Raw genomic sequence first — 27,198 nt, 5'->3', positions numbered from 1 at the left:
GAAAATGCCTGAAAGAAAAAGACCCAGAGCCTCTCTTCTCCTGCGGAGGGTGCATGACTTGGAGACACTGACCCCAGAGGCTGGGGGGATCAGGCACACAGGGGGGAGGCACGGACACTGTCCCACTCAGACCCCTTTCCGATTGGTTACCAGAGTGCCAGTTCATTCTGGGGAAGTGCTAGAGACGCTGACAGCTGGTGCCAACGACTGAGCCCCCTGAGCCACTCACCCCGGGGGAGGCCCCACGATCAGCAGCCCAGTACGAAAACAGGTTTCAAATGACTCCTGGGAAGTTGACATGTTCTTCTGTTGGAAGAGAGCCTCTAACAGAAGACAGCCCTCGCCACACTCAGGACAAAGGGACTCAGACACAGACGCACCGGGACCAGAGGAGAATGAGATGACACAAGCCCCGTGAGATGACAGAAGCCACCGTAAATGTTACACATTCAAAGAGGAAAAAAGCTCTAAGAAACTAGAAATGTTAGTAGAAATTTAAAACAATACTGACCAAGTATCTGGCACAAGACCAAACTGTAACATTCCAAAACACCTGAGGTAAACTGAGGAAATAAGATTTCTAACCTCTAAGTTAGTTACAACCTATAAGCGAGCCAAGCTGTTAGGCATGGGGGGTAGACACACAAGGTTCCAGACACTCAGCTCCACACTCTTTCTCAAGAAGAAACCAGAAGACGTGCTTCAGTCACTAAGGGTGAACTCAGAAGAGGGAGACAGGGATCCAGGACTGATCACGGAAAAGGCACATCCCAGGTCGCCCAAGGAAACCAATCCGGGCTGGAAGAGGAAGCCAGAGAACCCCAGAGAGAAGTGTCCAAGAGAAAAGACCAAACCAACAGAGTATTGGATTGGAGTGTGGGGTGAAACTCGGTGACAAGTTCACAAAAAAAAGCAACTGACAAATCCAGGTACTCGCTAACTCCAGGAAAAATGAGTTCTAAAAGAAAGGAGATGTGATCGCCACACACAGGCATCACGCCATCAGCTGGGGGCAGTAGGTACGTGGTCGTAATCGGGACTCGAGTGATTTAACCAAAACTTGATGGCGTCGCTGGCGGCGAGGGGAAGAGGAGAGAATGAATAATCTACAGAAGGCTGTACAAAAAAAGAAAAATAAGGATGGCAGTTTAAGTCCACCTAGAAATATGGATGTAAATACCAGAAGGAACACTAAAAAGAGGACTGGGGCGCAGAGGTGGACGGAGGGGCACAGGAAACTGAAAGCGTTTTGACGTTTCAAACTATGCATGTGTGAACATGTATTACTTTAATAAAAATACAAATTATAAAACAGACATAAAAGAACCCCTAGGGAAAACATTTCTTTTCCTGGGGGGAAAAATCTTTTATAAGAATGTTCCTAGTTGATTTAAAAAGGAAGAACAGGTTAAAAAACAAAACAAAACAAAACAAAACAAAACAAAAAACCAGGAAAAAAATTTGTAGTGCCCCCTTGAGGAGCCTGTGGAGAATGCAGGGGTATTCGCCTACCCCACCTCGATGGCTGCTAACATGACCACAGACATAGGGGACTGGTGGTTGGATGGGTTGAGCCCTCTACCATAGGTTTTACCCTTGGGAAGACGGTTGCTGCAAAGGAGAGGCTAGGCCTCCCTATGGTTGTGCCTAAGAGCCTCCTCCCGAATGCCTCTTTGTTGCTCAGATGTGGCCCTCTCTCTCTAGCTAAGTCAACTTCGCAGGTGAAATCACTGCCCTCCCCCCTATGTGGGATCTGACACCCAGGGGAGTGAATCTCCCTGGCAACGTGGAATATGATTCCTGAGGAGGAATCTAGACCCGGCATCGTGGGATGGAGAACATCTTGACCAAAAGGGGGATGTGAAAGGAAATGAAATAAGCTACAGTGGAAGAGAGATTCCAAAAGGAGCCGAGAGGTCACTCTGGTGGGCACTCTTACACATAATATAGACAACCCTTTTTAGGTTCTAGTGAATTGGAGCAGCTAGCTGTAAATACCTGAAACTATCAAACTACAACCCAGAACCCATGAATCTCGAAGACAGTTGTATAAAAATGTAGCTTATGAGGGGTGACAAGGGGATTGGGAAAGCCATAAGGACCACACTCCACTTTGTCTAGTTTATGGATGGATGAGTAGAAAAATAGGGGAAGGAAACAAACAGACAAAGGTACCCAGTGTTCTTTTTTACTTCAATTGCTCTTTTTCACTCTAATTATTATTCTTATTATTTTTTTGTGTGTGCTAATGAAGGTGTCAGGGATTGATTTAGGTGATGAATGTACAACTATGTAATGGTACTGTGAACAATCCAATGTACAATTTGTTTTGTATGACTGCGTGGTATGTGAATATATCTCAATAAAATGAAGATAAAAAAAAAAAAAAAAAAGAATGTTCCTAGGCGCACATCAACCATGGCCCCCCACTGACCCGGGGCCCTCTGACAGGCCGTGTGGCATCTGCACCTAAACTGGGCCATTACGGCGTCATCGTGTATCCAGGCCTGTGAGCCACACGACTGCAGGGAGCTTTTAATTAAGGCCAGTTACAAGAGATTACAGAATTAATACGGACTAGAGGAGGGGTCCATAAATTTTCCTGTAAAGGGCCACACAGAGAATATTTGGGTTTTGTTGTCTCTTTTGGAGTTTTTTACAGCCATTTACCTAGAACCCATTCTCAGCTCACAGACTATAAACCTGGCTCAGGCTGCGCGCAGAGGACAGGAAGCAGTTTGCCAGTTCCTGGGGCAGAGGCAGTACAGGGTTCAGCATCATGACATGACTTCCACTCATCTGATGCATTTCTTGTGTAATTAAAATATCACCAAAAGTTAGAAGGTTTAAAAGTTGATCTATATCTTGGTAACATTTATGAAATTACACGTTTCAATTACTCTTGTGTTCTTTTTGCATTTATCATGTCTCACCCAAAGTTAATATTTTAAGGATGCAACAAGATGTACACTTACTTTCCAACAATGCAGACTGTTGAACTGTCTGTGTTTATTAAACAAAGATTCCTTATCTTGTTAAACACTGAAATGTTTATGGAAGATATTTGGGGGGGGGGGGTGCAGGCTGGCTGTGAAGCCAGAGGGGTCACTGTTGAAGCGACCAACTATTTGTCCTACTTCTGATTATGTTTCAAATATTCCACAATAAAACTTAAAACAGAAAGAAAAGTTTAGGACAAAAATGGAACTAATACCAAGAGCATGCAGATATGCACTTTAAAAAAAAGCTGAATGATTATCCTTGAATGAGGGGGAATAATAAAGCATAATTAATCCTAATTTTTTAAATGTTATAATTAAATTTCCAGAGTACTTGGATTCTCCAAAAAGGATTAAACAAAAGCTGATGATCTTATTAAGATCAGAACAGAGTGAGCCTCTAGGCCCTGCTGAATGTACCAAAATATATGAGGCTAAGCTGTCTGATAATCTTAAAATGCATACATGGGTGTGTGTGTGGCGGAGGGTGGGGGTGGGGGGGTGGATTATTTGCAGTTCTCTTTCCAAAGGAAAATTGTTTAATTTTTTGGATGATCCTCTCCATGAACCTTTTTAAAATTTAAAAGTTCCTCTTTCCACATGCCTAGGCAAAGGAAAAAGTAGGCAGAAAACTGCTAAGAATCAGGGCCAATAGATTATAGTCATTTCAGTTATTAGTCAATATGACAGGGCTTTTTTTTGCTTTATATAAACAAAATATGACAAAACTATAGGAATACATAAAGGACTATTAAAAAATTTAATGAAGTTTAAAATAGCTCACAAAAGGACAAGTAAAGTTCTAGGCCTTAAAACAACAGATGATATTCCCAGAAAAGGTGCTATAAATCGGATCTGATTTTCCCATAGAAACAATGTTTAAAAAGGTAATTATATATATGCAGGGCCCCACTGAGGAGCTGGGGGAGGATGCAGAGGTGTTGGGCTTCCTCACCTGGATTGTTGCTGATGTTCTCACAAACACTGAGGACTGGCAGTTTGATGTGCCGAGCCCTCTATCACGGGACTAGCCCTTATGAAGCTTGTTGCTGCAAAGGAGAGGCTAAACCTGCTTATGACTGCCCTGAGTACCTCTTTGTTGCTCAGATGTGGCCCTCTCTCTCTCTCTCTCTCTCTCTAAGTCACCTTGGCAGGTGATCTCACTGCCCTCTCCCCTATGTGGGACCCGACTCCCAGGGGTATAAATCTCCCTGGCAACACAGGATATGACTCCCGGGGATGAATCTGGATCCAGCATCATAGGATTGAGAACATCTTCTTGACCAAAAGGGGGATGCAAAATGAAACAAAATAGAGCTTCAGTGGCTGAGGTATTCTAAATGGAATTGAGAGGTCACTCTGGTGGACATTCTTATGCACTATATAGGTAACACTTTTTAGGTTTTAATGTATTGGAATAGTTAGAAGTCAATACCTGAAACTATCAAACTGCAACCCAGTAGCCTTGACTCTTGAAGATGATTGTATAACAACGTAGCTTACAATGGGTGACAGTGTGATTGTGAAAGCCTTGTGGATCACACTCCCTTTATCCAGTGTATGGATGGATGAGTAGAAAAATGAGGACAAAAAAACTAAATGAAAAATAGGGTAGGGGGTGTGTTTTGGGTGTTCTTCTTTACTTTTATTTTTTATTCTTATTTTCACTTTTTCTGGTACAAGGAAAATGTTCAAAAAATAGATTGGGGTGATGAATGCACAACTGTATGACGGTACTGTGAACAAGCGATTGTACACTTTGGATGACTGTATGGTATGTGAATATATCTCAATAAAACTGAATTTTAAAAAAAGATAATTATACTCCTGAAAGGGCCTAACTAACCAACTTCTTATGGAAATGACAATTACCACCATATTTAATTAACCATCATTTGAAATAAGTGTACATAATGCTCACTAAACATATGTAACAGCTCAAGATAACCAATCACATGAAGAATATTTTATAACTTGCGTTGCTTAAGCTGTGCTCCGTAATCGCTGTCTGGACGGCGTGTGAATGGACTGACTGATGAAGCCGGAAGTTCCCTGTGCCGGGGGGGTCTCCCCTGGGCAGTAGCGCCCTCTGCGGGAACGGGTGGGAACGGCTGGCACGAGCTGACCCTTATTTACACTTTCTAATTCCTGAATTGGGGCTTTCAGTGTCATAAGCCTCAGGCTTCTGTTCCTCTGACAGATTAACACGGTGCGCTGGGTCGAGCCCATCGGCACGCGGAATCGAGTGTTCGCATTCTGGTCCCAAACATCACACGAGGTTTCATATTAGTTGCCCTCACATAAAACAAGGGCTTGTAGCATCGCCCATCACTTTTCAGAGACTACAACAAGTCATCTTCTTACAAAGAGAAACGACATCTGCCCAGACGACACAGACTGTCCCACTCACACCATTTCTGGGGTGCTGCACAGAAGGCTCCCTCAGGGACAGCTTAACCCAGTCCACAAAACCAAAACAGCCCTCCGTCTACAGCCCTGCCCTCCTGTCCGTGCACCCGGAGATCCTCCCCCAGGAAAGGCCGGGCAGACCAGGCACCCCCAGGCTGGCAGGCGCCCCGCGGCCGGAGACGAGCCTGGCTCTCCAGAACACTGAGGGCACCGGACGGTGCAGTTCTGGCTCTGGCTCGTCCTTGGTTTTCTCCACCATCTACTAATTACAATAACCCACTACACAGTATAGCTACCAAGATCCTTTTTGAGACACACTTACCTGGTAATGTTATCACAAATTCCATGGCCTCCAAATTTTGCGGTTTCTACAGGGGCCCCAGGCTTCCGCACCATGATCTTCAGGGTCAGACGTTTGCCCTTCACGCCAGCAGCTTCAAGGCGCCTTTGGATTTCTTCAGAAAGACTCAGAAGAAAAGTTTCTGCTTCCTTTGGCTGTGGAAGGAGGAACATGGAAAAACTTCCACGTTACTGCGTTATCTACCTAACAGTTCTCAAGTATTTTAACTTGTAATATTAAAAATCCAGTATTCACTAAGCTGCTCACCTTCTACTAAAAATAAGCACTCCGTATATCCTGAACTCATATTCAATAAAAATACTCATCTCCCCAATAAAGCAAAGTAATGAGCACTTCTAAAGAGCTTTTCCTTTCTTACTTTCCTAAACCATCGTTTACCCGTAACAAATTCTTTTGTTTTTGTTTTCATTAAAATAAAGCATTACGTTCTATTAATAAAACACACTCTCTTCAATATCCTGCCCTACATTCTTATGTATAACCCAGGCATCATCTCCATTCTCCAGGAAGTGGGAACTGCCAAGTTCCAAGGAGTAGGGAAGATGAGGAAACTGGTCAACTCATCAGATTTCCAATCCTCCTGACATGGTTTTGTTTGGTTATACAAATTTCCAGAGTCAGAGCCAAATCCAAAGACATACTCTAAGGGAAAATGAAAACATGCTACTACTTCTTTCCACAAAGCACGAGTAACCAGGAATTCGTTGAAACTTACTTTTAGCCACAGCTTAAAAGGTATTTCAAAACTAACAATATTTTCTGGCCTTTCCTTCACCAGAAATTACAATTATTACTATCTCAAGTTCTCTAAAGATGGACCCCAACGGCATACCCTTTTCCACAAGACGCAGGTTCCCCAGCCTGCCCTGTGGCTCGCAAGGCCTCTGCAAGCTCGGGGAACACCCAGAAGCAGAAGACTTAACTTCGAGCCCCCAGTCTCCCGGCACGGCAGGGAAGACAGGACTACGTAAAAGACAAAGAGCAAAGTAAGGTAAACTCCACGAAGAGGCCAGTACCTGGATAAACCTGATTCCATAGTTGATCTCAGCTGAAACAGATTTTCTTTCCTTCTCCGTTCGAACTGGTCTATCATCCAAGCCCCGGCAGAACCTATAAAGCATCTGACCTGTTTTTGGACCAAATTCTTTCTGAAGTTTTGCCATGGTCATATATTGCAAATCTCCACAAGTTTTAATTCCCAAAGATGCTAACTTGGATTCCATTGAATGTCCAACTCCTAGGAAAGGGGACAGATACATAGTTCTTTAGTTCTGCATATAAATTATTAAAAATAATTTTAGCAATGTATCATTCATGCAAAAAACAACTAATTTAAAAGAACCTCCCTTAAAATCCTTGTTACGTGACACATCTGAAGCATTGAGATTACAGAATTTTTTAAGTGCAAAATCCTTCTAGTATTATTTCTAGAATCTAATTCTCAATTTGGATTCCACACATAGGTGGATTTGAAAGTTCTCAAATGTGTATGACTAAAACAAATTATCAGAAGAATGTGATTTTTATTTATTACTGAATAGCAAGATTTCTATGTTATTCACGGAATCAACTAATTATGCAATAGACCATTGAGTAAATGAGTCTACTAGGATGACATACAGACATAGTAGCAGACTATGGAATATTAAGGACTCGTCAATGATTTTGGAGATGACCAAACTTCACAGTGGTGTCCTATTTTTTTTTGCATGGGAACTAGAACAAGAACAAGAACTTATGATACAGGTCGAAACCCAGAAATGCTCCTGGCTGTGTTACTGGAGAGAAGCACACTACCAAAGACTTGGAAATGAAGGTTCCTAAGCAAACAAACTGGCCACAAGGGGAAGACAGATTTTTTTACTGATAAAGAGGACCTCCCTGAGAAAGTGTCAGCTCCCCTTCAACTGAGCCGGCGGCAGCAGCCCCCACACCACACTCAGATGCAAGGTTCTGAGCTTCACCAAGAAGATGCTGACGAGCTCTACTGCTCAGAGCTGGACCTCGGTTACCTCAATTTGCCCTAAAAGCTTAAAAAAGGTAGGTGTATCCAGGAAAGAGGGTTAGAATAACCTAGGGAACCTATAATTCTTATTAAAATGGTCTCCACACCATCAAAGGCCCTCTTTTCACTACTGCTGGTCCTCTGCAGGACTCCTGTCGAGGGCTGCTGCCCAGCACCGGCCTGGTGAATCCTGGCGCCAGCCTCCCTGGGGTCTTCAGTCGACAGGAGAAACTCCAGTGCAGGGCTCTGCCACGAGGCCCTCTGGAAACAGCACTGCAGGGCAAGGCCGGAGGCTGTCTCCCTACCGCCCGATGCCACAGAGGGTAAGGCGGCTGCAAGCCACGGTCACCTATTCACTAACCGGAGAGGAATGACCCAAGAGAACAGGCAAATCTCATACCAGCAGGGCCAAAAATAGACACACACTGCCCACGGCTACTCGTGTTCCAGAAAGATGTTCCAACGCTTCTCCTTTTCATGGAGCTACTGCAATTGTTTTTTACTGCTAGGAACGTTATGTGCCCAATAATCATGTATGGGCACAGGGGCGGCAGTGGGAGACGGGTGGGGGTGGGGGGCACATATGACATGGAATTTCATCTGGTTAATGGTTAGGTAGAAAAATGTCCTCCAGACATGCTCTGTAAGTGGTCACGGGGGCTGCATGCTCATCTGCAAGCGTCTCTGGGAGGAACCCCGCTCTAACAGAGGAGTGCAGGCGGCTTCACCGCGGGGGTTCTTAGAACCTCTACTGCAGGGACCCCCCCACCTCAGGGGCGCAGCGGCAGCACCCCCCACGAGCCCCCTTCAGGGGGACACATCCCAGGAAGAGATGGATTCAAGTGCCATCTCCAGGACAAGAGCAACAATGGAGAAGGCTGACATTTTGTATGCCTGAAACACTCGAAATCAGTCAGAAGAAGATTTTAGGGATTTGCTAAGAATCAAGTTTAAAATCACACAAACAGCTCTGGGTGGACGCAACCCAGGAGGAAGAGAAGGCGACAGGGGTCAGGTGGCCACATGAGCTCCTCCCCAAGGAAACCGAGGCTGCACCCACGACCTCAGTGGGCACGACCCCTGACCCCTGCCCTTCTCCAGACAGGGGGCGAATGGAGGTGCAAAGGTGAGATCATAGGTCAAGAGGCTAAAAACTATTTCTACAAAAACACCTACAAAATCTATTCAGTTTAGAGATGGCCAATATAATAAACTTGAAGTCAGATTTCACATGCAGCTTTTAAAACTGCAATAAAATTTATTAAAACTGTTTAAATTGTGTTGTTAGGATAATTTGCTACGGTTAATTATTCTTCAAATTAAACCTCCAACAAACCCTCAAAAGGTCGTATTTCTCACTTCTGATACTAATACCTTACAATTTACTAGGGGGTCAGCAAGCTTTAAAACTAGCTTGTCATAAAATAGCATATAAACTTAGGGGTTTATAATAGAAATTTCTCAATTCAGATTATCTGAAAGGATTATCAGAAAATTGTACCAAGATGCCTGTTTGGTTTAGAGAAATTTCTCAAAAAGAGGTACCTAACATAGAAAGGATGTCTATATATTTAATGATTTGTGAAATAAATTGTTCCAGATCCCCTCCAAAAAATCTTAGATCTATTCAAGGTCCCAAAAGGGTAACTATTTTTCTGTTATAATAATTAAAATCTGATGATTTCTCCATGGATGGATTTTTAAATGCCAAGGTTAGTTAGCCACATGGTAATCACACAGAAAGACCAAATAATCAGATGCCTCCAAGTGAGAGAGACGCAGACGGAGGTTTCTCTCCCACCTCTGGAGTTACCCAAAATACTTCCTCATTTAGGTTTTATTTTTCCTAATACAGAGCATACATTGCCTGCTTTTAAAACCATTTGCCCCTATCCTGAGACAACTCAGTGCCATCAGTCTTGCAGGAGACTCAACTCAGCATCACCGTCAGCTTTGGAGTGACCTATTTCAATTATGATGTATTTAAAAGGACCCAAAGTCAACTTTATCATATTCCCTTTAAAATGATTTCTTAGAATTCCTCGATCTTGCTATTTGAGAAATATTTAAAAGTAAAACCCATGAGAGGCAAAACTGAAATATAACATAGTTCCTGGTAGATCAATCAGGATGTTATTCATTGTGGAATTCCAGACTTTGTTTTTATGGTACTCAATAACAGATTTTAAAAATTCAACTTCGGGAAAGAGAGATATATCACAGAACTTTTACATAAACAGCATTAATAAATGTTTATAAGAAACAAAACTTAAAAAAAAATTTGCATTTACCTGGTAGGTTAGTAACTAGTTGACCTCTGATAAAATCATCTACTTCTTCTGGTTTTAGGTGGTATTGACCATCTGGTTTTGCTTTTCTAGTTGCCATTCTAGCCAGGAGAATATTAGAACCTATAAAGTTTTAAAAACAAGGAGGAGGAGGAGAAGGAGGAAGAGGAGGAGGAGGAGGAGAAAGAAAAAAAGAAAAAGAACATTGTTCAAGAAATACTTATAATAGGTTTTTAATTTCCTAACAAAAACATCTCCAGATAGGTGTACCTATCAAATTTTTAATTGAAAATCAACGAGTTGCAATTTTGATCATTTCAAACACTACAATACTGGCAGAATTTTGTTACATGTTACCAGTTATAACCAAGAGAGTTGCTGGCAAGAGGGGACAGGGGCTTTCTGTTCTAAAGTGAGTGCCACTTTTCCATCTCCCACCCAGAAAGAGGAAAAGAGAGAGCAGAGCAGTCCTGACCTTAGCATGGGGGTTACAGGAATGGAAGGCAGGGACAGAAATCAGTTCACCAACCAGGGGACCCACGGAAGGTGGGGAAATGAGACCAAAGGATGTTCTCAGCCTGGGAAAAAGAGAAAGCCCGAAGAACTAGAAGTCTCACCACACGATCAGAGCACGCATAGTGGGAACTGAGGGCGTAAAAGTTTTCAAAAGAAAGACAGACACTGACATTGAGGTTCAGGGTGTAGATGCAGAGAGTTAACGCAGAGCAGAGTGAAGCAAGGATGGTGGGTGACAAACTGGCTTCTGTGTAGACATTAATTCTCTAGCGATCACAGAAGCCTTACATAAAAACTACGTATTTTCTTGGGGTAAATAAATACATAGATTCATGAACAGAAAAGGTTCTGGAAAGTCACACTGGCTTTTGGAGATGGACAGAGGCTGGGGCGGGGTGGGGTGGGGAGAGATCAAGCAGTTTAACTTTATTGATATAACTGAACTTCCAGGGGTGTATTCATCTTATCTTGTAAATAACTAAGCACAATTTAAAAACTAAAACCTGAGCTGCGAGTGACGCTGGAACAGAGAAGCTGAGCCCAGAGTGGGTGCTGAAGGGGGCCCGTGCACTGCGGCAGTGGGTGCTGGCAATGTTAGGAGAGGACGGGCTTCTGAACGAGGGTGGGAGAGCAGTGGCTGGAAGTGACAATGGCGAGAGAAGAGAAAGGTGACTCAGCCTCCCAGGCCTGTGGCACTCAGGAGGATGGCAGGACAAACTGGCTTTGCTTGAGAGAACAGCAAGAAAACAGTATGCTGGGTGGTTTCAGAAAGGAGGGTGTAGGGAGTTTAGATAAGGCAGAGAGGGTTCCAGAGGCGCGGCTGGAGGAGTCAACAGAAGAGGCGGTGGTGGGAGGAGCGGAAGGAGCCAAGCCCACACTTACAGGCAGACCAGGGGGGAGCAGGGGTGGGTGGCAGGGGGACAGTCATGGAGGCACCATCAGGGAGGATGATGTCGAGAATCGAGAGAGTGAACAGAGGACTGGCTGAGCATTCTAGGAAGACCAAGTCAAGAGAGTAACTGAATTACAGTGAGACTCATACTCGATGCTTAACTCCAAATCCCACATGGCCAGACTGTTGAAATATGGCTTTTGTTCACTTTTGAAAGAAATACTGCTTAAAAATATTGAATCAATCCTCCTGCTTTTGAGGAATAAATAAGAAATATTCCAACTTGTTGATGCCAAAGATATTACCAACCCCTTCGCATTTCTAACACTGTGTATAATGTTAAGAACAGTTTTAGAAACGAGAGGACAATACAATAAGCTAATGAAAACAAAGACTAACAATCACTTCTTAAAATTAAGTGATAGTCATGGATTCCGAAGGAAAACAAAGAGTACATCATAAGCTGGATACTAACCAATTCCAACAGAAGCCGCACATTTAGTCTGGTCTTTGATTTCCATCCGGACCGCGTTTGCAAATTCATCGGGAGTGAGTCTGGTCTCGGCAAGAATCTCGGTGATGTCCACCAGGGCTTCGTCGCAGCTGACAGCCTCGATGTTGTGGGTGTAGCTGTCAACACAAAGTAGAGGCAGAGGGTCTCGGCCTCAGCTCGCCCGACGCCCACAACGCTGCACAGTCCGCCCGTGCCTCGTTCCTCCAAAGGTTCAAAATACCAAAAAAACCAACGCTTTAAATAAACTGGCCCTGCTGCCGTTTAGTTCCCTAACTTTAAACTGCAAAGTTAACTAATTTTAATTAATATTTTTTTTCCATATTAACAACTAAAAACACAGCAAAAATAATCATTGTAGCCTCTCTATACTGAAAATACCTTTGTATACCTCTGACTAGTTAAGAAAGTTCTAGATGAATCAGACCTGTCAAAACATATATTCTAAAAAATTTTCAAATACAGTTTACCAAATCCTAAACGAATAGAATAATTACACAAACGAAGTAAGTTAATTGTTTCTCTCCTAAAACAAAAACACCACAATTAAATGCCACTCACGGCAGCAGGTCTGGATGTGGGAGGATAAAGGGGCCACTTGTTCCCGAGGCCCCGCCAAGACTGGGGAGCCATCCATGCTCCCTGCAGGCGGGAGGAAGGGGTCACCTTACGTGTGCTGCCCACCCAAAGGACTTGCTTTAACGAGCTGCAGCGGCGACGTGGCTCTGACACTACTAGATACGAGGACTATGAAACCATGAAATGGAACTGGACCAGAAGCGAAGGCAATCAGAAAGGCAACCAGAAACCTCTCTGCGCCGTGCCAGCCAGTCATCACGGCCGCCAGCCTGGTGTGCCGGAAGCAAAAGGGCACGGGGGCGCAGGTGGACGACAGCAAGTGGGTCTACCCACTCTTCCTGGACGGGTCCCACTCGAGACCTCATCTCGTATCCAGCACGCAGTAGGACTGCTGCGCAGCTCAGCCACCCGTTCCCAGCCCCCACCTGGATGCGACCACCAACCTCTGCTTCGGAAGAGGACTAAGGCACACTTTCCCCTGGAAACACCAGCCCTGGACTCGGGATTAGGGACAGCGTTGCTCAGAACTGGCCTGTGGCCCAGCACTCGCTCCCACACGGCAACGCCAGCTCAGAGTTCTCTGTTCACCCACACAAGGGCAGGACTGGCTCTTATTCCACTCAGTGAGACTACCATCAAACAGCAGAAGTTTGCACTTAATGGATACACAATAAACAGGTATTCAAAATAAAGGATAAGAAAGCAGCAGCAGAGGTGAAGACGGGCTAGAAGGGCAGCTCTTGGAGCAAAAACACAGCCCACGCACACATTTCGGCAAAAAAAAAATGTGCCTGGCACCCTGCCACGCCCAGCTCCTCAAGGGTGGTCCATGGCTGCTTTCACACCACAGGACGGGGGTGCACAGTGCAACACAGAGCCTATCCGACCCTTTACAGAGAAAGCACGCTGACCCCGCTTTAACACACATGTGCTCTGCCATGCGGTTTTTAAGGTTTTGAGATTTGAGCTAATATTAAATATACTTGCACTGTACATTTTTTAAAAAGTCATCTCCTTTAACAGAGGTGACAGTAGCACGTTATTGTGAGAATAACTAACAGTGCTGAATGGCTTGTGAATGTGGCCCAAAGGGGCAGCTCAGAGTCATGTTTGTCACCAGAAGGGAAGTTGGAGGTTACAACATGGGAATATATGACACAGTGAATCTTGTAGAGGACAATGTCCATGATTAACTGTACAAATATTACAAATCTCTTTCATGAACCAGATCAAATGTATGACATTAAAACTAGAAGTTAATGATAGAGGGGTATATGGGAAAAAATGTATCTATTGCAAACTATGTACTACAGTTAGTAGTATTTTAATATTCTTTCATCAATAGCAGTAACAAATGTACTATACCAATACTATGAGTCAATAATGGAGGGGGGAGGTTAGGGGTATGGGAGGATTTGAGTTTCCGTTTTTCTTTTTATTTCTTTTCTGGGGTAATGAAAATGTTCTAAAATTGAAAAAAAATTAATTGTGGTGATGAATGCACAACTATATAATGGTACCGTGAACAAATGATTGTACACTTTGGATGATTGTACGGTATAAGAATAATCTCAGTAAAATTGAATTAAAAAAAAAAGTCATCTCCTTAACTAACTTTTGGCATACCTAGTAATGTCAGAAGACAAAGGGATTTAAAGAGTCTCCGCTTCTATTAAGCCATTGGTTCTAATTTTAAGCAAAACAATAACTCGAACACGGTAACAAAAGAAAATGAGACAGGTTTAAAAGGCCTAATCCCTCGTCTAGAACCACAGATTAGTAGTTACGGAGGAGGAGAAGCAAATGCTACATCAACATGGGGAAGCACCTGAACAACTTCAGCAAAAATGCCCCCTGGGGCTGGGCTCCTGGCTCCTGGCTCCTGGCACTGCTGGGGGAAAGTTTAAAGGCCACCAGACTGGGGTGAGAGGAAAGGGTTCCCGAAAGAGACGACCTGGACAATCCCAGAGAAAACTGGATTACTTTAATATTAGATAAGAGAAGCAAAATGACAGACGTGAAATGATCATGCACAATACCTTGCCAGTGTTTCATACATCGTCCGTGCAACTTCCTTATATGCGTGAAAGTCATATGGAACAGCTTGAAGATTGGGACACAGCTGTTTAGCATACCCAAAAAACATTCCGTTCTTAATGCCAACTTGCCTAAAGAGAGAATGGAGCACAATGGAGGTCATATTAGAAAGTTTCAAATTCAAAACCTAACACTAAATATGCTGATTCATACTTCCTCACGCTAACACTACAGAATTTTGATTTAATGCCATACTCATTAGGGGTCAAAAACAGGCATGAAGAAACCTTGCAGGCTTGCTTCCCCGCCCTGCAAAGGAAGGTCGCACAGCTGCCTGCCCATCCTGGGTGGCACGTGTCGGTGTGCCATGTGTCGGTGTGCCGCATGTCGCCCGCATCTGGCGGCCCCCCGAGGCTCAGAGCTCTGGCCCTGCTGCAGAGGTGCCACGTGTCAGTGATATGACAACCACTGCGGAGAAGGAGCGTGCCGGCAGAGGGGTGTCGTCTTGCCCTCACACGGGGCGTGGAGTGGGCACAGGGCATCCCCCACAGACAGCATACAAGAGAACCACATGGAACAGTGCTCCGTGACCAACAGACAGATGTACTCATCCTACGCCACCCAACTCCCCATTGACCAACTCCATGCTCCCGAGGCGGCTGTGGGGGCTGCGATGCCAGCAGCCCTGGGTATGTAGGCGTCCTCTGGGCAGGAGCCAGGGTTCCAGAACCCTGAGGGACCTAATCACAAACAGTAAATTAAAGTGTGTCTAAATGCCCCACATTACCTCCGACACTTGGAGCATTCAGCACAAAATTACAGTTATGGAGTTATGCAGAACTAGTAAAATTCCATTTTCCCACTTTATATAGAATCAAGAAGAAAATCTTATAGTAAAAACACAAGCAAAAGAATAAAGCAATGTTTCACCATATTACACACTCCTCTGTAAATACATCAAATGTCCACAGTCATACATTCATTCCACACACACATTCATTCCTGCGCTCCACAATCACCTGTTCATCGTGAGGACATGTCTGATATGGAGGGTGCCTGTGTTTAGGAACAATCACAAACAGCACACACACACCCAGACCACAGCTGAAAGCCGAGAAGGAAGGGGTCCTCCAAGTCACTCAGGTAAACGCAAAGTCACATGCAGTTTTTGAGTACACAAAAACAGTAATAATCTTATTGCTAAGCACCTCGTAATGAGAAATATCTAATAGATGGAAAAATGATAACCAGCAGTCAGGGAAGGGACTGAAAACAGCATGATAAAACAAACGATTCTTCCATCCGTTCAACAAATATTTACGCCTCAGGCACTTCACAAGGTGGCGAACCAAAGAGGCATGATTTTCCTGAGGATGTTCCCACTCTCACCTCCTAAAGGACGAGTGACAGTCCACAGACCCTGTTCTCTAAGGCAGGGGGTTTTACAGACAATAGTTTCAAGGCACACATGATAGTTTAGGAAAGTTACCAGTAATGACTGAAGCAGAAAAAAAGTCTGCTATTATGCAAAATGAAACAAAATAAAGTTTCAGTGGCTGAGAGATTCCAAAAGGAGTCGAGAGGTCACTCTGGTGGACGTTCTTATGCACTATATAGATAACACTTTTCAGGTTTTAATGTATTGGAATAGCTAGAAGTAAGTACCCAAAACTACCCAACTCCAACCCAGTAGCCTTGACTCTTGAAGACGACTGTATAACAATGAAGCTTACAAGCGGTGACAGTGTGATTGTGAAAACCCTGTGGATCACACTCCCTTTATCCAGTGTATGGATGGATGAGTAGAAAAATGGGGACAAAAACTAAATGAAAAATAGGGTGGGATGTGGGGGGATGATTTGGGTGTTCTTTTTTACTTTTATTTTTTATTCTTATTCTGATTCTTTCTGGTTTAAGGAAAATGTTCAAAAATGGATTGGGGTGAGATCATCTAAGATGGTGGCATAGAAAGGAGTGAAAGCTAGTTAGTCCCCCTGGAACAACTAATAAACAACCAGGAACTAGTAAATAATCTGGAATAACTGCAGGGGTACAAACGTGACTGTCCACTCACCAAACATCAACCTGGATTGGGAAGAATGCCCGATATCACAGCATAAAATCTGTAAGTGAAAACTGCAGATCCAAGCCAGGAGCCCCCACCCCCCACTGCCCGAGCTGCAAAGTCTTGCAGTGCTAGAGAGCAGCTCTCTCCCAGCAAGTGAATACAGCTCAGCTGAGCTCCAACTGGGGTTCTGATTAACAAACGTGGACTGCTCGTGGACTGCTACGATTCCCCAACAAGCAGACAGAGGCTTTTGGTGGCGACTGACCCTGGAGACCTGGAGGATGGCTGCGGACTAGCCCTGAAAGGGGCTTTCTGTCCCTGTTTTAGCTCAGTGGAGACAGCCTCAGCCATTTTCAGTTCCCAGAACTCTGACCCAGACAAAGGTGGAGATAGCAGAGTCAGAGAGAGACCATTCAAATGTTAATAACCTCCCCCTAGGGGGTCTATCTTCCCTAAGAGGAAAGAGGTGGGGCCCAGCTCCACTACCCGCCTTCCATTCACAACCAGACCCCACTCAGAACCAGAGCCTGGGGAAAAAAGCCCCGGGCCACACCACCTTACACCAGTCTGGAGTGACAGGCTGACAGGCGCCACCTGCTGGGCAGAAAAGCACAGTGACCTGAGGCCTCACTGGGTGTACGAATTTTCAAAGACACACCCTCAGGGAAACTGGATACTGAATAGTTCTTCCTTCTGGGACCTGAGCCAGTTTTGGTCTGGGAAAACCTGATTGAGGTAACCAAGGAAACCATGCCTAGACAACCTACACTAAAAAAAATGAAGTTATGGCCCAAAGGAACAAACTTACACTTAACTGAGATACAGGAATTGAAACAACTAATAATAAGTCAATTCAAAAAGTTTAGGGAAGATATGGTGAAAGAGATGAACCGTATAATGAAAACACTGGGCGTACACAAGGTAGAAATTGAAAGTTCGAAAAACCAACTGGCAGTATCTATGGAAATGAAAGGCACAACACAAGAGATGAAAGAAACAATGGAAACATACAACAGCAGATCTCAAGAGGCAGAAGAAAACACTCAGGAACTGGAGAACAAGGCACCTGAAAGCCTATACACAAATGAACAGATAAAAAAAAGAATGGAAAAATATGAGAAATGTCTCCGGGAACTTAAGGACCAAATTAAAATCAGTAATGTATGTGTCATCGGTGTCCCTGAAGGAGAAGAGAAGGGAAAAGGGGCAGAAGAAATAATAGAGGGAATAATCAATGAAAATTTCCCATCTCTTACAAAAGACATAAAATTACAGATCCAAGAAGTGCAGCATAGCCCAAAAAGAATAGATCTGAATAGGCCTACGCCAAGACACTTAATCAGATTATCAAATGTCAAAGATAAAGAGAGATACCTGAAAGCAGGAAGAGAAAAGCGATCCATCACATACAAAGGAAGCTTGATAAGACTACCCACGGATTTCTCAATAGAAACCATGAAGGCAAGAAGGAAGTGGGGTGATATATTTAAGATACTTAAAGAGAAAAACCAACAACCAAGAATCCTATATCCGGCAAAACTGTCCTTCAAATATAAGAGAGAGCTTAAAATATTCTCAAACAGACAATGACAGAGTTAGTGAACAAGATAGCAGCCCTACAGGAAACACTAAAGGGAGCACTGCAGACAGAAAGGAAAAGACAGGAGTGAGAGGTTTGGAAAACAATTTTGGGAGATAGTAGCATAGCAATGTAAGTACACTGAACAAAGATGACTGTGAGCATGGTTGAAAGAGGAAGGTTGGAACCACGTGGGACACCAGAACAAAAGATGAAGGATAAAGACTAGGACTGTGTAACTCAGGGAAACCTAGGGTGCTCAATGATTGTAATAAAAGGTACAAATATGTTTTTACTTCCTACCCATATGTATCCCACACTCTGTCCCTGCCCTCTCAGAGCCACATTCCAGCTCTTCTGACCCCATTACTAGTCTCTGTCTGCTGGAAACTCATAACCCACAAACCTGGGAATGATCCCCCACAACCCAGTCCCCAAAACATTTCTCTAATGAAATTGTGACTTATACTTGCTTTAAACAATCTTATTTAAGGATAATACAAGTAACCAGTACCCAAAAAAGGGAACCCAGAAATGTTCTAGAGATCTTCATCAGGAAGACCTGCCTAGAAAACTACAATTAAAGGACAAAACCCACTGGTGCATTGCTGCTGTTTTCCAATCTATCCAAGTTCATTTTCAGTTCACTGTTCTATGCATCTCCTTAAAATAAGTATTTGCTGCTTAAGTGACACTTAAATGGCCTCCATATATTGTCTCCCCAATCACTGTGTAAAGTCTTCGGCTTGAACAATGTTGGCTGGAACAGGCAAACACTAGTGGAAGGCTGCAAGCTGGACACAACCTCTTCTCTCTTCAGGCGGCCTTGGGACTGCCCACCGAGCCGCCTCCTGGGTGCCAGGGCACGGGCCAGGCTGGAGCCTTCCCTGAGAGCTGTCACACCAGTGACCAACTGTTCTAGTTTGCTAATGCTCCCAAAATGTAAAACACCAGAAATGGACTGGCTTTTATAAAGGGGGTTTATTTGGTTACACAGTTATAGTCTTAAGGCTATAAAGTGTCCAAGGTAACGCATCAACAATCGGGTACCTTTGCTGGAGGATCGACAATCGCATCCAGAAAACCTTTGTTACCTGGGAAGGCACGTGGCTGGTGTCTGCTCCAAAGTTTGGGTTTCAAAATGGCTTTCTCCCAGGACGTTCCTCCCTAGGCTGCAGTTCCTTAAAAATGTCACTCTCAGTTGCCCTTGGGGTGCTTGTCCCCTCTCAGCTTCTCCAGAGCAAGAGTCTGCTTTCAACAACCATCTTCAAACTGTCTCTCATCTGCAGCTACTCTCAGTTTCTGTGCATTCTTCAAAGTGTCCATCTTGGCTGTAGCAAGCTCACTCCTTCTGTCTGAGCTTATATAGTGCTCCAGTAAACTAATCAAGGCCCAGGCTGAATGGGCAGGGCCACACCTCCATGGAAAGAATCCAGAGTCACACCCACAGTTGGGTGGGTCGTATCTCCATGGAAACACCCAAAGAATTACAGTCTAATCAACACTGATACATCTGCCTGCACAAGATTACATCAAAGATAATGGCATTTTGGGGGACGTAATACATTCAAACTGTCACACCAACACCCAAGGACAGAGAGTTCTCCTGAGCCTCATCATACCCTCCAGAAACCTAAGGCAGCTGTGTAGCCATCAGAAGCACACACCAGCATTCAATAACTCAGGGGAGGAGCCAAGAAGACAAGTCACTGAGCACAGCACAAATCAGCTCTGAATGGCCTGTGCCGATAAAAAGGCACACAAACAACCCAAAACACACCCGTATGTTACTTAATCATTTATTACAGTAAATTTCATAAAGGAAAGATTACAGGAGATGAGTATTAAAGTCCTCTTCCATTCAAAAATATCTAATCTTTAATTCCATGTTTCAAGAGACAATGGTTAAAAAACCAAGAGTGCCCAATTTCTTTTTATTTCCACTGTAGGTCCTGCAACAGGTTTGCCAGGAACTATTAAGTTACTTATTTAGTTACCTCACATTTGTAAGTGATTGAGACTAGAAAAATTCCTTTCCATAAATGTAACATATTTAAATGCAAAGTTAAATCCTACACCTTATTAGTATGTCTGAATCCACTTCCAAAGATTATATAAAAACAATTAACTAAATTAAACACTCAATAAATGTTAAGACACTTAACTTTTTACATACCTGGCTTCATAACTACAAGATGCAATTTCAGCCTTTGACAAAATAGTATCAATTCCATTTGCTTGTGCAGAATCTTGACTCTCCCACATTGATGAATCTGGTATATCTGCTTTAAAAATAATAAAATTTAATGATAATATGCTAAAAACAGATTTTCCTTAACTTTTGTTCCTTTCCTATAGAAATGTTTAGTAAATTTGAAATACAGTTAACTCCACTGGCATTTGTCTCCTCATTTAAGAAAACTCTGTGATTGTAAAATGGTTTCTTGCCATTATAATCATCATCAGCAACCAGACAAAAGTTTGTCATCAATAAACAAACTGTCCTGTTTTAACAATAGAGATTTTTTTAAATACACAGAAAGATAAATATAAATATTCCTTCAACACTGTCTCTTGACATCACAAAGACAAAAAGTGATCAGAGAGACGAACCCCTCTCATAGCCTTAAAGGGTTGGAAAGCTCTCTGTAAGGGGGAGCAGTTAATGGGAAATATAAATTTTTCTGAATGGTCTTTGCCATTATCTCCTAAAAGACGTATCTGCAAAATTTAAAGCTAATTAACATGTTCAGCAAACATCCAGTTCTACAAGCCATTTGATCAAACAATAATTTAGCAAGTCACATACCATAGAGAGAATTTTATCCTAAATTTAAGATTTCTCTTTTGAACACACATCAGGTAAAAAGAGCTTCACAACATTATCTGTTTGAAGTAATTCTACTTTGGGTTTAACTACCCATATGCAATTAAAAACAATCAAATGTGATTGGAATACCAACTGCTTTACAGAACATAATTGTAGTCTAAATAGTACAGTCCACCAGTATCTCTCAATAGCAAAATGAAATTCACAGCTTTACATGAGAATATCAAAGCACACAGTCTAGCGTCTACCAGCCGCATGCCCACGTTCTCCTGCTATCACTTTGTGGATTCACTAGCAACTGAGAAACAGATTTAAAATACAACTTCAGTTATAGGTCTCTTATGATACTATTATAAGGTTCAAGAAGGGCATGAGGTAAAAACATATCACACATCCCACAAACAAAATCTCAGTCATATCTCTACTGTTATAGACAAAAATGCCATTATTACTAAAACAAGATAAAAAAGAGACTGCCTCAGCCAATTCTAGACCAACCATTTTGAGTACAGTGTAAGAATATATAATTTACTTAATCTGACATTTCTTTCTTGTCTATTTCAGAGACTCAACATTCCATGAAAAATCAGCCAAGTTAACACACCACCAGAAAAACACGGCAAAATATCTGGCTTCGTGGGCTGAAACCACTCTTCCTCACCAGACTCCAATAACTGTCAGCATCCTTTACCAACGTTGCAATCCACACACGCATTCTGGATTCCAGCAACCAAACACAAAAAGCCTACCGGCAAACCAAAAACTGAGGACTGGCATCTCGGCGAGTTCAAATTCTACTTGCTTCAAAGAAACCCCCAGCAAACTGTGTAATCTAAGCTATAGTTTCTGATGCAACGTGAGTAACAAATGCTACACTGCTACAAGTTAAATGCAGAAGGGCAGAGCAGACCTCCAGGGTCTCTGAAGCTCTTAGAAGGCTGTAGAGTGCCTTTAAAGGTCCCTTATTCTAAGCTTAAACTGCTCTAAGAATTCCAGGATTATCTGTTCCACAGCCCAGCAGCGGGTGCTGCTAGACCAAAAAGAGTACGAAGCTTGCTGCATTTCGGAGACCCTGCTCTGAGTTATGCCTTACAGCAGGTGAGCTCTGTGCCCTCCATCTGAAGGGCGAGTTCAGTAACTGAGGATTCCAGTCCTGGTCCAATGGGGCTTGGGCAAGACGGGCCCCCTGGTGCGGCACCATCATGGTTTCTTTACCAGGCTGGCCTTTTCCGCAGTGCAGTGGTGAGGTTCCCTCCACGAGCGCAGTGAGTTGCTTTGTGTGAGATGCAATGTGGGGACACTGTCCTCACTGGAGGGCCAAGCAGAGACCTGCTCACCAAAACTGGACAAACTAGGCAGCACCTGGAGAATGTGGAGGGACACTGGAGAAATCAGAGGCCAGGACCCAAGTCTGTGAAAAAGAAATCTCTGAGAATAAATCTATGACTGACACGATTTTAAGACTGTTGAACTGTAGAATAAAATCTGAAGTCATGGAAGGGAGAGGAAACATCTGCATCCCAGGAATCTGAGAATGGGCAATCTTGTGTATAAATGGATTCGTCGGTGGGAAGTGTCTCTGCTGAGCACAGCTCAGGAAGCAGCTTCAACAAGAAACCATGAACAGAAAGCCCCTGGCAATGCTGGTCCGACTTGATGAAAAGCTTCTGAATGTTGTGAATAAGAAACAAAAGATGCCATTTGTCCAGATACTTTGCCTTGCCACACAAGTCGAAACATTAGAACTGTTCTTTTTTGCAACCTAACTTTATAATAAAGGACAATCTATTCCTTTTAGGTGTAGCAAAACAATTTCTAAGCTCCTAATGGGGCAAAAGGTTTAGGACACAAAAGCTAATGCAAGAGTATAAAATACAAAGTTCCATCTTTATCTTTCCTAGTTTTCAATGGCAAGTAAATTTTAAATATTTCTAACATTTACCTTTTGGTTTACCACCCAAACTTACAGGTGGAAGGATCTAAATAATAAAAGGTCATTAAAATGTTATGAAGGCGGGGCAAGATGGCAGACTGGTGAGCTGTATGTTTTAGTTACTCCTCCAGGAAAGTAGGTAGAAAGCCAGGAACTGCGTGGACTGGACACCACAGAGCAATCTGACTTTGGGCATACTTCATACAACACTCATGAAAACGTGGAACTGCTGAGATCAGAGAAATCTGTAAGTTTTTGCGGCCAGGGGACCCGCACCCCTCCCTGCCAGGCTCAGTCCCGTGGGAGGAGGGGCTGTCAGCTCCGGGAAGGAGAAGGGAGAACTGCAGTGGCAGCCCTTATCGGAAACTCATTCTGCTGATCCAAACTCCAACCATAGATAGACAGAGACCAGACACCAGAGAATCTGAGAGCAGCCAGCCCAGCAGAGAGGAGACAGGCATAGAAAAAAAACAACATAAAAAACTCCAAAATAAAAGCGGAGGATTTTTGGAGTTCTGGTGAGCATAGAAAGGGGAAGGGCAGAGCTCAGGCCTGAGCTCAGGCCCTGAGGCGCATATGCAAATCCTGAAGAAAAGCTGATCTCTCTGCCCTGTGGACCTTTCCTTAATGGCCCTGGTTGCTTTGTCTCTTAGCATTTCAATAACCCATTACATCTCTGAGGAGGGCCCTTTTTTTTTTTTTTTTTTTTTAATCCTCTTTTCTTTTTCTAAAACAATTACTCTAAGAAGCCCAATACAGAAAGCTTCAAAGACTTGCAATTTGGGCAGGTCAACTCAAGAGCAGAACTAGGAGAGCTCTGAGACAAAACGCAATAATCCAGTGGCTGAGAAAATTCACTAAACACCACAACTTCCCAAGAAAAGGGGGGTGTCCGCTCACAGCCATCATCCTGGTGGACAGGAAACACTCCTGCCCGTCGCCAGCCCCATAGCCCAGAACTGCCCCAGACAACCCAGTGTGACGGAAGTGCTTCAAATAACAGGCACACACCACAAAACTGGGCGTGGACATTAGCCTTCCCTGCAACCTCAGCTGATTGTCCCAGAGTTGGGAAGGTAGAGCAGTGTGAATTAACAAAGCCCCATTCAGCCATCATTTCAGCAGACTGGGAGCCTCCCTACACAGCCCAGCAGCCCAGAACTGCCCTGGGGGGACGGCACTCACCTGTGACATAGCACAGTCATCCCTCAACAGAGGACCCGGGGTGCACGGCCTGGAAGAGGGGCCCACTTGCAAGTCTCAGGAGCCATACGCCACTACCAAGGACTTGTGGGTCAGTGGCAGAGACAAACTGTGGCAGGACTGAACTGAAGGATTAGACTATTGCAGCAGCTTTAAAACTCTAGGATCACCAGGGAGATTTGATTGTTAGAGCCACCCCCCCCTCCCTGACTGCCCAGAAACACGCCCCATATACAGGGCAGGCAACACCAACTACACATGCAAGCTTGGTACACCAATTGGACCCCACAAGACTCACACCCCCACTCACCAAAAAGGCTAAGCAGGGGAGAACTGGCTTGTGGAGAACAGGTGGCTCGTGGACGCCACCTGCTGGTTAGTTAGAGAAAGTGGACTCCACGAAGCTGTAGATCTGATAAATTAGAGATAAGGACTTCAATTGGTCTACAAATCCTAAAAGAACCCTATCAAGTTCAGCAAATGCCACGAGGCCAAAAACAACAGAAAATTATAAAGCATATGAAAAAACCAGACGATATGGATAACCCAAGCCCAAGCACCCAAATCAAAAGACCAGAAGAGACACAGCACCTAGAGCAGCTACTCAAAGAACTAAAGATGAACAATGAGACCATAGTACGGGAGACAAAGGAAATCAAGAAGACCCTAGAAGAGCATAAAGAAGACATTGCAAGACTAAATAAAAAAATGGATGATCTTATGGAAATTAAAGAAACTGTTGACCAAATTAAAAAGATTCTGGACGCTCATAGTACAAGACTAGAGGAAGTTGAACAACGAATCAGTGACCTGGAAGATGACAGAATGGAAAATGAAAGCATAAAAGAAAGAATGGGGAAAAAAATTGAAAAAAATCGAAACGGACCTCAGGGATATGATAGATAATATGAAACGTCCAAATATAAGACTCATTGGTGTCCCAGAAGGGGAAGAAAAGGGTAAAGGTCTAGGAAGAGTATTCAAAGAAATTGTTGGGGAAAACTTCCCAAATCTTCTAAACAACATAAATACACAAATCATAAATGCTCAGCGAACTCCAAATAGAATAAATCCAAATAAACCCACTCCGAGACATATACTGATCACACTGTCAAACACAGAAGAGAAGGAGCAAGTGCTGAAAGCAGCAAGAGAAAAGCAATTCACCACATACAAAGGAAACAGCATAAGACTAAGTAGTGACTACTCAGCAGCCACCATGGAGGCGAGAAGGCAGTGGCACGATATATTTAAAATTCTGAGTGAGAAAAATTTCCAGCCAAGAATACTTTATCCAGCAAAGCTCTCCTTCAAATTTGAGGGAGAGCTTAAATTTTTCACAGACAAACAAATGCTGAGAGAATTTGCTAACAAGAGACCTGCCCTACTGGAGATACTCAAGGGAGCCCTACAGACAGAGAAACAAAGACAGGACAGAGAGACTTGGAGAAAGGTTCAGTACTAAAGAGATTCGGTATGGGTACAATAAAGGATATTAATAGACAGAGGGGAAAAATATGACAAACATAAACCAAAGGATAAGATGGCTGATTCAAGAAATGCCTTCACGGTTATAACGTTGAATGTAAATGGATTAAACTCCCCAATTAAAAGATATAGATTCGCAGAATGGATCAAAAAAAATGAACCATCAATATATTGCATACAAGAGACTCATCTTAGACACAGGGACACAAAGAAACTGAAAGTAAAAGGATGGAAAAAAATATTTCATGCAAGCTACAGCCAAAAGAAAGCAGGTGTAGCAATATTAATCTCAGATAAAATAGACTTCAAATGCAGGGATGTTTTGAGAGACAAAGAAGGCCACTACGTACTAATAAAGGGCAATTCAGCAAGAAGAAATAACAATCGTAAATGTCTATGCACCCAATCAAGGTGCCACAAAATACATGAGAGAAACACTGGCAAAACTAAAGGAAGCAATTGATGTTTCCACAATAATTGTGGGAGACTTCAACACATCACTCTCTCCTATAGATAGATCAACCAGAAAGAAGACCAATAAGGAAATTGAAAACCTAAACAATCTGATAAATGAATTAGATTTAACAGACATATACAGAACATTACATCCCAAATCACCAGGATACACATACTTTTCTAGTGCTCATGGAACTTTCTCCAGAATAGATCATATGCTGGGACATAAAATAAGCCTCAGTAAATTTAAAAAGATTGAAATTATTCAAAGCACATTCTCTGACCACAATGGAATACAATTAGAAGTCAATAACCATCAGAGACTTAGAAAATTCACAAATACCTGGAGGTTAAACAACACACTCCTAAACAATCAGTGGGGTTAAAGAAGAAAATAGCAAGAGAAATTGCTAAATATATAGAGACGAATGAAAATGAGAACACAACATACCAAAACCTATGGGATGCAGCAAAAGCAGTGCTAAGGGGGAAATTTATAGCACTAAACGCATATATTAAAAAGGAAGAAAGAGCCAAAATCAAAGAACTAATGGATCAACTGAAGAAGCTAGAAAATGAACAGCAAAGCAATCCTAAACCAAGTACAAGAAAAGAAATAACAAGGATTAAAGCAGAAATAAATGACATAGAGAACAAAAAAACAATAGAGAGGATAAATATCACCAAAAGTTGGTTCTTTGAGAAGATCAACAAGATTGACAAGCCCCTAGCTAGACTGACAAAATCAAAAAGAGAGAAGACCCTTATAAACAAAATAATGAATGAAAAAGGTGACATAACTGCAGATCCTGAAGAAATTAAAAAAATTATAAGAGGATACTATGAACAACTATATGGCAACAAACTGGATAATGTAGAGGAAATGGACAATTTCCTGGAAACATATGAACAACCTAGACTGACCAGAGAAGAAATAGAAGACCTCAACCAACCCATCACAAGCAAAGAGATCCAATCAGTCATCAAAAATCTTCCCACACTCTTACGCACACTTTAGACAACCATTTTTAGGTTCTAAAGAAT

At 43.0% G+C, this 27,198-nt stretch overlaps 1 protein-coding gene across 6 annotated transcripts in view; it reads right to left on the bottom strand.

Annotated features, from left to right (window-relative positions):
* REV1 (REV1 DNA directed polymerase) overlaps nucleotides 1-27,198 on the bottom strand; it is an 88,659-nt gene that overhangs the window by 7,439 nt on the left and 54,022 nt on the right. For 5 of the 6 annotated variants that reach the window (XM_037807463.1, XM_037807464.1, XM_037807467.1 and 2 more), the window contains 6 exons: nucleotides 20,421-20,529; nucleotides 14,600-14,728; nucleotides 11,946-12,100; nucleotides 10,066-10,185; nucleotides 6,786-7,006; nucleotides 5,731-5,903 (listed from right to left, as the gene is read on the bottom strand). In XM_037807463.1, the coding sequence (XP_037663391.1) occupies nucleotides 5,731-5,903; nucleotides 6,786-7,006; nucleotides 10,066-10,185; nucleotides 11,946-12,100; nucleotides 14,600-14,728; nucleotides 20,421-20,529 (907 nt within the window). The remainder of the gene's footprint in view (nucleotides 1-5,730; nucleotides 5,904-6,785; nucleotides 7,007-10,065; nucleotides 10,186-11,945; nucleotides 12,101-14,599; nucleotides 14,729-20,420; nucleotides 20,530-27,198) is intronic. The other variant, XM_037807465.1, reaches the window with a different exon arrangement.

Source organism: Choloepus didactylus, chromosome 17, assembly GCF_015220235.1.
Source record: "Choloepus didactylus isolate mChoDid1 chromosome 17, mChoDid1.pri, whole genome shotgun sequence".
Classification (NCBI taxonomy): domain Eukaryota; kingdom Metazoa; phylum Chordata; class Mammalia; order Pilosa; family Megalonychidae; genus Choloepus; species Choloepus didactylus.
This window is presented reverse-complemented; position numbering and strand designations above follow the sequence as displayed.